This window comes from Lithobates pipiens, unplaced genomic scaffold, assembly GCF_037356315.1.
Source record: "Lithobates pipiens isolate NorthernLeopardFrog02 unplaced genomic scaffold, aLitPip1_a1.2 Scaffold_27, whole genome shotgun sequence".
In the NCBI taxonomy this organism is placed as follows: Eukaryota; Metazoa; Chordata; class Amphibia; order Anura; family Ranidae; genus Lithobates; species Lithobates pipiens.
In genome coordinates this window covers 44095153-44110991 of record NW_027507788.1, presented here as the reverse complement: position 1 = coordinate 44110991, position 15839 = coordinate 44095153, and the positions used below count along the sequence as shown (strand labels likewise).

The following is a 15839-nucleotide window of genomic DNA, read 5'->3' as shown; positions in this document are numbered from 1 at the left end:
CATATAGGGCATACCATGCCCCTCAAAAGTTATTTTTATTTGGCCATAGATCAGATGCCAGCTGCCGTAGGTGTGGGGAAATGGAAGGGGATTTAATCTACAAAAAAAAGAAGTTCAATAGACAGTCTCCAATAGCTTTCCTTGCGTCGTATTTGGTCCGTCGGACCAGCATACAGACGAATGGTTTTCATGATAGAAATTTAGTCCGTCGGACAGATTTGAAACATGTTCTATTTCTATGTCTGTCGGATTTTTTAAATGAAAAACGATCGGATTAGCCCACGCATGATCAGATTGTCTGACGGACTTATTCCGTCAGACCTTGTCTGATGGAAAGTCCGGCCGTGTGTATGCGGCATAAGTCAATTTAAGGTAAATTGAATGGCAGGAGTGAGGAAGGAGTCTTGGAAAAGTAGGATGGAAGATAAAAGGGAAGAAGATGAGATAACCATATAATAAATATTTAAGAATTTTAACAAGATCACGTTTTCTACTCACTTTTGTATATGTAAAATGGAGGGGGGGGGGGGGACTGTTGTTTGTATGTTAATGATGATAAATGTTTCAATAAAGATTATAAAAAAAAAAAAAAAAAAATGTGTTAGAAAGAATGCTTAGCGATCTTGAGTGCTATTAACATCCCCCCGACCACATAATGCATAGGTGCAGTGGCAGGAAAAGTGGTCCCCAATGCCTAGCCACCACACATGTCCATGGAGGTCAGAGGTTGTGTGCCGACATCCTCCTAGGACACTGACCAAAACTTTCTCCAACAGCTCTCAGTCATGGCTGGTGATCATGTGACCTCTGTAACAGCCAATCCTAACAGTCCTGTGATTGAGGAGCCACTCCACCATTAAAGCCCACTTAAAGAGCCACCCACTGGTGGCAGGAGGAGTTAATAAAACAAGCTACAGACAAGACAAATGCAACAAAAGTTGTCATTCATAGTCATCAATCAGATGCCTTTTTTCAATTGCCCTTTCCTGATGACTATGAATGCTTTCCTTCTAATTGTCCTTTCTGTTCTTTATTCTTTCTTCTTTTTTTTTTTATCAGTATGCCCCCCTTACATCAGCATATTGTTACTCATCTAAAGAATACAGCATTCACAGTGACCGCGCTTGTTATATTATCCAGCTTTCACTAGCCTTGAAGCATTCATTGCTGAATACTTCTTGTAATATGAGCATGGAAAACAATACTTATGCAGGATACTGTTTAATTATTTGTTACCGCTGACATTTTTTTTTTTTAAAGGGCTTTTAATCAAATATCACTTAGTTAGTCAAAGATACACAGAGTAAACAGGAAGAACATGTTTTTATTATAAAATTGAAGAAATCTGATGACTCCGGATGGTTAGCTCACTAAGATGTCTCTAGCAGTAGTTGCATTTTAGTTTGCTCAATAAAAAAACATAAAAAATATAAATGTCAAAACATCATGTTTTAATAAATAAGTAAAATAGAAGTTAAAGATCTTTGAATGCATAGTGGTTGATTTACTAAAGGCAAATAGGCTACTCACTTTGCAAGGGAATTTTCACTATGTATAGGAAAGTTCACCAGTTAGTAAATGATGTGCTGACCTCTTTCATCCAATCAAATGCAAACCAACAATGCTGGTTTTCCCTTGCACATGACTCTTGTATTCTTTGCAAAGTGAATTTTCACCACATTCCCTTGCCATGTGAACAGCCCATTTGCCTTTAGTAAATAATCCCCATAAAGTGTCATAAGGACATTGTTAAAATAACAGCTTACCAGTTTGAAGTACATACAAAATACTACATGCATTTATTGTGGGAGATGGAAATTTGTAGAGACCTCCGAGATCTGTTTGTGTAGGGACAGGTAATGCAGCATTGTTGTGTCTTTAAAAGAAATCTGTACTGATAGAGACAAAGGGGCTGACTAGAACGTTGGCTGCATCTGGCTTAACCACTTAAACCCCGGACCATCTTCCAGCTAAAGGACCAGGCCCCTTTTTGCGATACGGCACTGCGTCGCTTTAACTGACAATTGCGCGGTCATGCGACGTGGCTGCCAAACAAAATTGGCGTCCTTTTTTTCCCCAGAAATAGAGCTTCCTTTTGGTAGTATTTGATCACCTCTGTGGGTTATATTTTTTGCACTATAAGCAAAAAGAGCGACAATTTAGAAAAAAAAATTTTTTGTACTTTTTGCTATAATAAATATCCCCCAAAAATACCTAAAAAAAATTTTTTCCCTCAGTTTAGGACAATACGTATTCTTCTACATATATTTGGTAAAAAAAAAACAAAAAAAAAACGCAATAAGCGTTTGATTGGTTTGCACAAAAGTTATAGCGTCTACAAAATAGGGGATAGTTTTATGGCATTTTTATTAAATTTTTTTTTTTTTAATGGCGGCGATCAGTGATTTTTATTGTGATTGTGACATTATGGCGGACACATTGGACAATTCTGACACATTTTTGGGACCATTGGCATTAATACAGCAATCAGCGCGATTAAGACCCCCTTTCACACCACACCGCCCATAGCGTGGGCGGTAAAACGCCGCTATTTTTACCCCCCCCCCCGCTAGTGGCCAAGAAAGGGTTAAAACCGCCTGCAATACACCGCAATAGCGGTGTTTTGCCGGCGGTGTTACATCGCTGCCCGATTTATATATATATATATATATATATATATATATATATATATATATATATATATATATATATATATATATATATATATATATATATATATATATATATACACACACACACACACACACACACACACACACACACAGGCTGTCACGGTCTGGTGTCAGGCTCAGAGGCCAGTAGCTATAGCAGCAGAGCAGGCATTCACACAGGTCACCCCGGTTCACCTGAGGTGCGGGGTCTAAGCACTAACTGGTATTCATCAGAGCTCCTGCTGGCGGAGATGGGCTTTGCTGCGTGTTATTGCTAGGTTGCGGTCCTCAGGATAGCCCCACCAGGAGGTGAGCAAGTCGGGGTCCGGTAGCAGATATAGCAGGTAGGGATACAGGCAGAATTGTAGTCGAGGAACGAGCCAAATGTCGGTAACGAATGGTAACAAAGATATGGTTGGCAGGAGGAGAGACAGCAGTGAGCTATTGGCTGGTGACGGCACAATATTCTGGCACAGAAGTGCAGACACATGGCTTAAATCAGGAGGTTCATGGGAGAAGTAAAGGGTTCAAGGTTCAAGGCAAACAAAATTCAATAAAAGATCATGCAAGGAATTGTTTAAGGAGCTATCCAAGGAACTGTCCAGCATTCCAGCAGGCTCAGCAATCAGTCACTGCCAGACACACCAGAGGTCCCAGGTTCAAGCCCAGGTCCTAACACAGGCAGCGGTCCCCTAGTTACAAACAACCAACTTACGATGACTCCTACTTACAAACAGAAGGAGACAACAGGAAGTGAGAGGAAATCTACCCCTAAATAGTATTTTTGGCTGGAGCTACAATAAAAAAATATACCTGTTCCAACTTACAGATTCAACTTAACCACTTCAATACTGGGCACTCGAACACCTTCCTGCCCAGACCAATTTTGAGCTTTCAGCGCTGTTGCACTTTGAATGACAATTGCACGGTCATGCTACACTGTACCCAAATGAAATTTTTATAATTTTTCCCACAAATAGAGCTTTCTTTTGGTGGTATTTGATCACCTCTACAGTTTTTATTTTTTGCTAAACAAATAAAAAAAAGACCAAAAATTTTGAAAAAAAATGTTTTTTTTTTGCTTCAGTTTCAAAACTTTGTAAATAAGTATGTTTTCTCCTTCACTGATGGGGCTGCACTGACGGGCAGTGATGAGGTGGCACCAATGAAGTGGCACTGATGAGGTGGCATTGATGGACACTGATAGGCGGCACTGATAGGTGGCACTGATGGGTGGCATGGTTGGGCACCGATAGCTGGCATGGATGGGCATGGATAGGCGGCATGGATGGGTAGCACAGATGGGCATGGATAGGCGGCACAGATGGGCACTGATAGGCGGTACGGATGGGCACTGATAGGCGGCATTGTATTATACTGTACTGATAGATGCCAATCAGTGCCAAACAATAATGCATGCCAATCAGTGATGCCCATTGTGGTCACTGACTGGCATCCCTGGTGGTCTAGGGTGGCATACCTGGTGCTGGGCATGAATGGGTTCGTACACAAAGTACGGATTTACATTTGCATTAAGCCACTGTATCATCATAACAAGCAACTATCATTTTCAGCAATATCAGCCTCTAGTTTCTCCCAATACATGTTTCCTTTAACAATACATGACTTCTTGGCCACTGAACATTTGTGTTGAAGGGACACAAATAACCAACGTCTGCAAAACACCAGTCTGTACCAGACCATAACTGACTGTATTTCCATTCACACTAAAGTGTGTCTATCTCAGAGTAATATGTAAACATCTTCCCAGCTCTTCCCTCAACTGCAGTTGAATTTTTAATGCCGATTCATAACTTAGAGCTCGATCACAAGACTGGTAGGTCATCCTATAACACCGACTGATTCTTCCCATTTTCACATCCTCATACTGTTCCAGCTCCTCGATAGTTACAATGTTTCCCCAAGACACTCTCCGGGTTATGTTGTGAAACTCAATCTCATCAAACACAGCACCATCTTCAACCCAAAAACTAACATCATGGGTATAACATGGAGGGTAAAGAGAAAACTTCTTAAATGGTTTTAACTTCCGTTGACTGAACTGTTGTATGAATCGCTCATCATCTGTCCAAAGCTGTCTCCAATCTTCAATGCCCAAAAGGCACATGGCCACTAAATCCAGATTAAGAGTTATTATAATAAAGCTAGGATCGTTGCTCAATTCTTCAGAGGTAACTATCCTGATTGTTCCAATACTCTTATCAGAAGCATTGTTAATAAAATAATAAACACTAGTCTTTTGATAAAAATGTAAGCCTTGGACATTTAAAGGTTGTTTACTGAAATCCAGTTCATCATTCAGTAAAACGGAGTTTGTAATAGAGACCATGACATTCTCAATGGTTTCCATCGCCAGTTGAAGCTGACTTGCCTTTGTGTCACTTGGAGAGTAGCACAGAAACAAGATGAGTTCTCGGTAGACCGGCATCATCCATGGAGAGATTAAACATTTTCTGAAAACAGGCCCACTGAGCACATATAGAGTACCTGGTATAAGGCTGGATCTCTGAGCTATGTCTTTAATGAAAGAAGTCAAGGAAGGCCTTAAATAACTTAGACCACTGCTGTTAGCTATGGAATCCAGAACTGAATCTTCAGCAACATTATGCTGAGAACTACTTGTATGGCTCCCCTGTGTACCATCAACATTTCCACATCTAATCCGGTGTCTGTCTGTTACATAGAAAACATTTTTCCATGACTCGGGACAATTAAAAATACTTGAGAAACTGGACACTTCACAAATAAGGGGAAACTCATCATCGAAAGTGTTTAAAGTAAAGTTTGTTTGAAAACGTTTCATAAGTTCTTCATACAGCAAGTTGACTGGATGGAATCCCTCTCTTCCAATTAACTGCCTAAAAGAGAAAAACAAAAACAGAAAAAATATTACAACCTCTTCAACCCTTTTCACTACTGAACCAAATTTTTTTTTCACAAAACATATTAATATTCCGATTTTTGGCTTGAACAATAATATATTTTCCGATAACTAATGATCAAACACAAAAAAGGATCTTCTGTGCGAACTATAGGAGTGATCAGGCAGCTTTTCAGGAAAGTTACACCTTAAAGCGATTGTTATTTTTAGAGAAAAAAATATAAAAAAAACACAAGGCTTTACAAAGATGTTATACAGTACTTACCTGCCCTGTGTAGTGGTTTTGCACACAGCAAACCGGATCCTCTTCTTCTCGGGTTCCTCTTCATCTATCCTGGCCCCTCCCTCCTGTCAAGTGCCCCCACAGCAAGCAGCTTACTATGGGGGCACCCAAGCCGAGTTAAAGCTCTGTGTGTAGATTCAGACACAGAGCCTTGGTTGAGCCCCACCCCTCTCTCACCTGATTGGCTAAATTACTCAGCCAAATCAGAAGGCTGAGGCAGTCGTGGACATCGCTGGAGAGAGATGGGGCTCATGTAAGTATTAGAGGAGCTGCTGCACACAGAAAATGCATTTATGCATTAAGATAAAAAAAAAACATAACACGTTACAACCACTTTAAAACAAGCTCATGAGCTTCTTTTAACACTTTGATTGCCTGGAGCTATAGAACAAGGACTTGGCAGTTAAAGGATTAAAACCAAAGTAAAAGGCAAAACTTTTTGGAACTTTTCTCAGGCTTACACTTCAGCTTCACTTGAAATATATTCTTCTGTACTTCCTGTGTGGAGACCAGGACAGGATCTGAGAAACATTTCTACAACATGGTCAGGACATCAACAAATGCTATTTTGATTTTAGTAGAGTGGACAAAGTTAAAGTTTTTAGTTTTTTTAGGGATTTATTTCCCCGATTCCTCTAATCTTCATACATTGTGTGACAGGGTGCAAAAGGAACACTCCCCACACAGAAAGGAAATAAACCTAACATACAGTAGGTTCTAGCTTTCTTCAGCATATTACAATTTTTTGGGCAAAAATTTCTCTTTAAAGGAGAAGTACAGCCAAAGTTTGTTTTGCTGTACTCCTCCTATGGATCACAGGAATACAGTTTGGTACATGCTCGAGCGTCATTACCACCATGGAGTTGGGATCCACCCACATGCCTGGACTGGCACCCAGCTCAGCCTCTCTGCGAGCTTCTCCCAACCCCTCCCCAAACCAGGGGGCCCAGCAGCTCTCTGCTCAGGGAGCGGTGAAAACCGTGCAATTGGCAGTATTCAATTGCTCGGTTTTCAGTGTTAGAGACGCTGGAAAATAGATGCAGCATCGGATCGATGCTGCATCCACCTAGGTAAGTATGAATCCAACACCCATACTTCTCTTTTAAAGTAGAACTATAGGAATTTTGTTTATTTCTATAGCGCAAGGGAGGGTTATAACCCTTGTAAGGTTTGTTTTTGCCATATGTGTCCCATTGCGGAGATTTCCCATCACTTCCTGTCCCATAGCCAAACAGGAAGCGAGAGGAAATCCCTGCAAATTAAGAGAATTACTTGAGGACCCCCAGGTCACCAGAACTAGTGATTCCATTGGAAGAATTCCCCTCTATTATCTTTCTGGGGACAACCCAAAATTTTATATTTTTTTTTTACTTTTGCTTTCAGTGGTAATGGTAAACAGGACAAATAGAGAAGGTGAATCTCTAGCGGGGGCACAGACAGCAATAAAAACTGATAAGCATTCTAATTCCTCTGCACTCTATCCAAAACGAAAAAAAAAAAAAAAAGGTTTTGTTTTTAGTAACATGATTAAAATCAAACACCTATAGGTGCCTGCACAAAACATCAATCACCTCCCTGGTAAAAGTTGGCTTTCCACTTCCTACTAGACAATAAGGTTTCTATTCACAAAGATGGGAGAGTACAGAGGGCACAAGAGGCAGTAAGGAGCAGGCCAGGTCTTAATATTGCTAGAGAGTTGCGGAATAACATTTTTGTTTGCATGCCCTAAGTTTTCAGGTTCCTGGAAAACCTGAAGGGGTCTGGCATTAGGGGCCAGTTTACACCATGAATTGCACAGGAATGCAGTGCAATTTCATCCCATTCATTTGAACAGGCTGAAATCGCACCACACCACACAAAAAGAAGTGCATGCTTTTCTTTATAAAACAAACAGGAACTGCATTGTATGGTACTACTGTACCATGCAATCCGGTGCAGGCAAATGCACTGCGTTTGCAACCTGCGTTTGAGTGTTAATGTTAACATTGAAACCCGCTGCAACTGCAGTGTATTTTGAAAGCAGTAGGGGAAACGCTCACGGAACGTGGATTTCTGGCCAGTTCAGGCCCTTAATCCTCTGATCATAATTAGTAAAGGTCGTAAATTTATTTTTCGTTCCATCTATACACATCATTTTCTACAATGTTGCAGTTGACAGCTAAACCTGAATGGTTACTATCAGTAGCACATACAATGTAATCAAACCAAAGTCCCCCCGCCTTAAAAATCAGATCCCCAAACCTCACATGTGAGCAGGAACACATTCACTATTTCACTTTACACCCCACACCTCCTGATTCCCACAGATTTTAAGATCATACTATTGACAGTATATATGGAAACCGACCAACTAACCTTTGTTAACTAATAGTTATAGATGTCCTTAGAACCCAATACCCAAGTTAATTTATTCTGATGCTTAGCTCCTAACAGATGTTTATTAGGCATTCAGTGGGTTTTTCAGAATAATTATTGGTTTCCTCAACTTTCGATACTCTACCCCCAACCTAGAACATAGTAGTAGATCTGGTTGACAACCCTATTCTTGACAGATTTATATCCATTACATGTCAATGCTTCTGTTTTGTTTATTTGCTGGTTATATTTGGTAACCCTGTTACGATATCATTGAACTCTGTTATGTGACACAACTGTAACCATTTCCTTTTTGTTAACATCAATAAAAACTTTGGAACAACAATGTAATCAATTTTAGTTTTTATAAGTTTGAAACAATTTTGTTGCTGGTACTGTGGACCTCATGACCTAAAGTGTGTTCCATCAGAAGCATCATCCTGGTGCCAACATCTCTCCCTCTCTCTAGAGGGAGAGATGTCAGTCTCTCTGTTGACCTTTCATACCGTATATTTAATCAATATGGTTTGAATGACTTGACTGGAGATGTTCACAACATATACATCTCATTAAAATAATCACCTGAATACTTGGTTGTCACAGTATTCTTGGTCCTGGACAGAAGCCGACGAGTCTGTCAGTCTATCTATCAGATGTAATGCTGTCAAATTATCCAGTGGTAGACTTCTGGTGAAAATGTGATTCAATGAGCCGTCCACATGGAAGGACTTCTCTTGGCTTCTGTGAACAAATCACCATTACCATATGAGATGTGTGAGGGAAAAGGAAATAAAATAAAAAAAAGAAAGAAAAAAGGAACAAGGTGAGAATGCATACAGGAGGCCCATCTGCCCAACTATTTATATATATATATATATATATATATATATATATATATATATATATATATATATATATATATATAAAAAAACTGAGCAAAAGGTTATTAAAAAAAAAAATGAGAACATTGTTACAGAAACTGAAATGTTGTAAATGGGTTATATGCAATTCACAGGATACATTACCGAAAAAGCTTGTCTAAAGTGCAGAAGATATGGCCATCATTAGGGTTCTAGTAAAGCAGAGAATTGTCTCTTGCTATGCAAATGGAAGGTTCAGGTAGGCTGAATGGCAAATGTCTGACAGCAGTGTTTCTGCACAGAGTTTTCAGACAATGCAACTGGGGAGGCAAGACACCCCTCATTCTGCCTCCTAATGATGCAGCAGAGGACAGAGCAGGAAATCTAACAGGGAAAAGTTACCAATGGGATCTTGAAGCAGGTGGGTGATTCAGTGACGGACAAATACATTTTAGGTGTACCATTAAGAGTTCAGAATAGGAGGCCGTCTCCCAAAACCACTTAACCATAATTGTTCGCCAGCGGCTTCATGTTTTTATTTTAAATTAAAATTTCTGCAGAAAAAGAAGAACGGTAGATCCAGCAGAAGTAGTTGGTATTATCTGTAAAAGGTCCTCAATTACCTGCCTGTTGGTAATAAAATAAAAATTTGTAGCCTTGTTTCCTCGATAAAAAAAATAAATAAAAAAGATCACAACATCATGCAAACCTTCAGCAGATTTACGAGCCAGGTAAGGCCCTTTAGATATATACCACTGTTCACCAAGACAATCATACCACATCCATCAAAAAGTTAAATCCAGGCTGACATTATATTTTACCTGTATCCCGTGCTCTGATAACCACAGAACTGGTTGTAACTGAAGGGAGTCACAGCACTTAGGATGAACCCTGCCTTTGCTGCCATAGCCACTATTTGCCAGCTATTATGCCACTCCCTCCTAGGCTCATCAGCAGGGGTGCCACCTTGACCTTGGCACAAAGCCACATGAATGTCTCCTTTCTGACCAAGGACTTCCACACAGCTAAAGAACAAATAAAAACAAATGTTTAGTTATATACTTACATAAAATGTCACCATTGTTCAGCCTGTTTCCTTCACCTTTTTACCCCAAAAGAACCCTTGCAATTATTTTCAGGCCTCAGGGAACCCTAGCTAAGAGTGGTCATTGGGAAAATGCCTCTTTCATTGGTGGTGGTCAGTGGGAAGAAAGCTTCTTACACTGGAGGTCATAATGCCACCGTTATAGTTATAGCTCTGGCTCTGCCAAATGGTGTTGAACCTAGAACTATACAGGCACCATCACATGAAAGGTCAGTTATCCACAACTTAAGGAATCCCGAGCCAACTCTGAAGGAGCCCTGGTTGAGAATGATTGCTATAGTTAATCAGAAATAAAACCTAAATGTGTCCATTGGAGCCTTTTGTAGTTTTACACAATGTCTCAAAAGCCCCTGACCAAATACTCTTAATATGCAAACAACTGGTATTTTTAGTTTAGAAAGTTGGCGCTCCGTTATGCATGGCCTCCTTTCATGCAAGTCTCTATTAGTTAGAGAAGCTCAGAGGTTGGCATTGAGGGAAATGCAAGGCAGAACACACTGTGTCAGTGTCTAGTTTCAGAGCTAAAGGAATCCTTTTTACTATGGAGAACCCTATGTTTAAGAATTTCCAGAGTGCTATTAAAAACAGGAACTTTCAGGCATCTTTAATTGCCTGTTTTCGGCATTTGTAAAAATGTGTTTTTTTTTCTGTATTAACAGGTTTATTTTAAGAAATTCTTAACATTGCAAATAGCAATCTAGAATCTTAAAATTATGCTTTTTTTTTTTTTAACATAAAAACGTCCAATAAATAATCCGTAATGTACAGCTAAAAACCACTGAAGAAATTTTTTTAAAGTATAATTAAAATACAAAACTTTTTTTTAGATGGAGTGGAGATGGATTAGAACACCTGTCCATTTGTATTGCTGTCTGTGTCTCCGTTATGGGAAATTCCCCCTCTCTATTTGTCCTGTCTACCATTATCATTGAATGTAAATGAAAATCCCAAATTTTGGGTTGTGCCCAGAAAAGTAAGAGGAGAGAAATCTTCCAATGGGGACACTAGTTCTGGTGAGCTGGAGATTCCCTTCATTTGCAGGGATTTCCTCTTACAGCCTATTTGGGTATGGGACCGGAAGTGAAGGTAAATCTCCCCAATGGGACAAAGAGGGCAAAAATAAATATTATAGGGGTTATAGCTCACAGTTAAAAAAAAAAGAAAATAAGATTTGCCAATCAAAAAGGCCTGTCACTAAATTAAAAGGTTACCTTACAGTCCTGTTCATATGTTGCATTTGCTTTAATTTAAAAATTATAGCCCCTGTCGCTTTCTTGGTGCTTCAAAGCATTTCCAAAACCTCCACAGAAGTCTATGACAATGCTTGTTCACGACACCTGAAGCTTTAAAAAAAAACTTTTATTAAGCTTCGCTTTGCTTGTTTTGGGGGTATTGCAGGTAAGAGATCTCCCAGGATGCACTGGGAAACCAACAAGCGAACCGGAAACACATCATCAGCAGTCACTTCCAGTTCATGTGTATATATTTTGGAAGTGTCCGCTGCAGATGTCACAGTGTGGAGCAGCAGGAAGGTGAGTGTATTAGAGTATTGGGCATATACTTACAGAAAAGTGAAATGATTTAGCATTATACACTAGTGCAGTGTAAGCACCTTACAGAGTATATCTTGGCTTTTCATCCCAATAGAATTTTAAATGAGATCACACTATTTTGACTCCATTTGAGTACATGACAATGATCATCTAGTGGTGGAACATAGAAAGCAGATTACATTTTAAGCAAATGCTGCAGACCTTTCATAGAATAAAGGTCACACCTGTACCAGCATGGGATTTGTATCTACATGGGAAGTGGAATTGCTCATAGATTTCAGCGAATTGCTGTAGCGCGTGATGATAGTGTTCATATTTCAAATAAGAAAAATTTAGATTACCGATTACATAATTTGGGATAGTTTTATTAGACACTTTGAGGTTGATTTATTAAAACTGGAGAGTGCAAAATCTGGTGCAGCTCTGCATAGAGACCAATCATCTTCTAGGTTTTATTGTCAAAGTTTAATTAAACAAGATTGAGTTAGAAGCTGATTGGCTACCATGCACAGCTGCACCAGATTTTGCTCTCTCCACTTTTAGTAAATCAACCTCTTTATTTCTGCTTCACTCCTCCACGAGCAGAGCGATGCCGACTGTCAGTCAGCATCTCTCCTGGTCTGCTTCTTCACGCTCATTGGAGCGATGAGCCGTGGAGGGGGCGGGGAGAGGCCGTCTCAAACTGCCATTAATCAAGGCAGCTGGCGGATCCAGACTTCTGATGTCGTGATGATGCGGTGCCTTGACTGATGGCAGTGAGGTCAGCAGACAGCGGACCTCATACCGATCTCCACTGAAAACGAGTGCAAAACGAATTGCTCTCCTGTGTCCCTTAGGTGAAGCCCAGCCTAAAAAGCCCAGGCTGGACTTCACCTTTAATGCAACAATAATAATGCTATTATAAAGTGTTTGTGTGCTGGGTCATTATATGCCTTCTGTGTAGTTTGGCTGTGCTTTAGATGAGCTTTCTCGGAATGACCTCTGACTGTGTATGCTATGTTTTCGTGAAGGCATGACGAGCAGGCAATGAAGAGGAAGAAAACATTCTAGGGAAGAATATAACATTGTACAGCAGAATACAGGGGGATGTAGGAGTCCTCTAAAGGAGAGACAAGATTTGGATGGAGCAGCTGATAGGACATAGGATAGTGCTCTTCATCTTTTACACATTCAGGATAGGATTATAAAAGCATAAAACACACATGTCCACATCATTAAAAGCATACTTACTTACCTAAGAAAAAATTTCCAGAGCAATTCTCTGTTCTTCCTCACGCCGGCCTTCCTCCCACAATGTGGGAAGTTAAAGATAATGTGGTCATAAAGACGATTAGTAAGAAAAACATAATCTTTTAGTCTTGTAGCATCCACTTCAAAGTATACCAGAGCTCCTATTGTAGTACAAAGACAGAAAAAGTCATATTTTAAAATTAGGGTTAGTAGAGATGTAATACAAAAAAAAAAAAAAAAATGATCACAGTGGGAGAGATTTACTAAAACCGGTGCACACAGAATCTGGTGCAGCTCTGCATAGTTACCAATCAGCTTCTAACTTCGAGGAGAAGTTCACCTTTTGTATTCAGGGTGTAACATGTAAAGCGTTACAAATCCACTGGCCCCCCCCCCCCCGAACCTCCCCGGCTCCCTGATGACAGGCGGCAGGCAATCATCCCCGATGCTCTGTCACTCTCTGCTGAGAACATGGCCACTGGGGCTCCGCCCACCCAGTCACGTCACCCAATCAGAGTTCTGTGAACAGAAAACAGAAAAAGTCCGGCAGCCTTTGCAGCTGTAGGCTTGTAAGTTGTCAATGAACTACCACCGCGCTGTTGAGCACTGTGGTAGTTTATTGATGCTTCCTGTTCGCGAGTAACTGTGTATGTAAGCCGTTTGGCCGTACATCATATGGACAGTCTGCAAGAGCCCTGCATTGCACCCACCATCTGCTGATTGTGGGTGAAAATGCTTTCCAGGCTCCCAAAAAAACTAAATAAATAATTGTACATTTTTTTTTACCTGCAAGAATAGAGATGCATTTATTCTATTTTAAAAAAAGTGAACTTATCTTTTCAGCTTGTTCAATTAAGCTTTGACAATAAAACCCAAGAAGCTCATTGGTTACTATGCACAGCTCCACCAGATTCTGTGATCACCAGTTTTAGTAAATCGACCTCTCTGTAACTAACCACCAGGGATGGGCCAAACACCCCAGGTTCGGTTCGCACCAGAATACCTCGAAAGGCAAAAAGTTCTAGCGAACCCTATTAGACCCCTTTCACACTGCCACGCCCATAGCGCCTGCGGTAAAATGCTGCTTATTTTAGCTGCGTTTTACCGTTGGATTTGCAGCACATTTCGGCCGCTAGCGGGGCGCTTTTACCCCCTGGTAGCAGCCGAGAAAGGGTTAAAACTGCCCGCAATATGCCGCAATAGCGGTGTTTTGCCGGCGGTATTGTAGCGCTGCCCCATTGATTTCAATGGGGAGCAGCAGTGGAGGAGCGGTAAACACACCGCTCCTTCACCGCTCCAAAGAAGCTGCTGGCAGGACTTCCTGACATCCTGCCAGCGCACCACTCCAGTGTGAAAGCCCTCAAGCTTTCACACTGGAATGAATGGAGCAGCAGTTTGAGGGCAGATTGCAGGCGCTATTTCTAACACTATAGCGCCTGCAAAATGCCCTCGGTGTGAAAGGGGTCTTAAAGTCTATGGGACATGAACATAAAAAAAAATAAAAAATAAAAAGTCCTAATTTTAAAGGCTTATATGTAAGTTATTGCCATATAAAAAAGTGTATAGGGACCTGGGTCCTGCCCCAGGGGACATGATCATTTTAAAAACTTTTTTTGCATTGATATGTTTTTTTCAGGAGCAGTGATTTTAATGATGCTTAAAGTTAAACAATAAAAATGAAATATTCCTTTAAATATCGTGCCTGGGGGTCCCCTTAGTCTGCCTGTAAAGTGGCGCATATGTGTGATGTATAGAACAAAATATTGCAACAACCGCCATTTTATACTTTAGGGTCTCTGCTAAAACAATGTATATATATGTTTGGGGGTTCCAAGTAATTTTCTAGCAAAAAAATACATATTTTAACTTGTAAGCAACAAATGTCAGAAAAGGGTTGCATCTTTAAGTGGTTAAGCTGACCTCATTTACAGACAGAAGTTCATCCCTTTCATCTAGAAGTAGGAAGAGTTACAATGTTTCTCCTTATCTCCAATGTTTAGATAAACTTGGCAGGCTGCCTGGATTTTTTTTTTTTCGTCAGCTGCAGGAAGTGAGCAGAGAACTCTGCAATTGTTACATGGAATCATTCAATGAAAATGTCAGTCTTAAAGTTTTTTTTTTTTTTTTTTACAAACATGTTATACTTAGCGGCTATGGCCAATGGTTGTGCACAGAACAGCCCTGATCCTCATCTTCTGGGGTTCCCTAACATCACTCCTGGCTCTTCCCCCTCCCTGAGTGCCCACCACAGGATGCTGCATCTTATTGGGGCACTCGTGTGTGCTCCATCCTGAGCTGGGCTGTTTGCGTCTGATCAGAAACACAGCCCAGCTAGGCCTCACTCTGTTCACAGGTTTTGACTGACAGCACCAGGAGCCAATGGTTCCCGCTGCTGTGAAAGCAGGAGAGAGCTGGATCCAGATCTGGCTCAGGTGAGTATTTGGGGGGGGGGGGGGTACTATTAAAAAGTAGTTTTACCTTCACCTTTACAACCACTTTAATTAATTCTTTACCTTTTATAGGCTTCAAATTCTGTTCAAGAATTGTCTCTTGACAATCCGCCTGACTGCTAATAGAAACCCGGTTCTGAGGCAGGGATTCAGAAATTATACACTGCTCACTCAGTACCACCAACTTACTACATGATGTAAAGGTATCAGAGATGGGGACATGCTGGTGGTGGTCCATCTCACAACAGCTTCTACAGACATTTCTTCGGTGCGCTGCATTTGGTGTCAACAGAAGGAACTACAAGGGTTTCAAACACAATGCCTTGGCATTCACTTGTAATAATAACGTTTTAGAACATGACAGGTCATAACAAAATATAAGCAATTTTACTGGGACTTCTGCAAATCACTTTTATGCCTTGTACACAC

At 40.5% G+C, this 15839-nt stretch overlaps 1 protein-coding gene across 1 annotated transcript in view; it reads right to left on the bottom strand.

The window, feature by feature from the left end:
• Positions 1-2767: 2767 nt before the first annotated feature.
• FDXACB1 (ferredoxin-fold anticodon binding domain containing 1) overlaps positions 2768-15839 on the bottom strand; it is a 29881-nt gene continuing 16809 nt past the window's right edge. The window contains exons 3-6 of the mRNA XM_077456922.1: positions 12965-13121; positions 9894-10097; positions 8795-8953; positions 2768-5551 (exon numbers count right to left, since the gene is read on the bottom strand). Coding sequence (XP_077313048.1) covers positions 4411-5551; positions 8795-8953; positions 9894-10097; positions 12965-13121 — 1661 coding nt within the window. The 3' untranslated portion in view covers positions 2768-4410. The remainder of the gene's footprint in view (positions 5552-8794; positions 8954-9893; positions 10098-12964; positions 13122-15839) is intronic.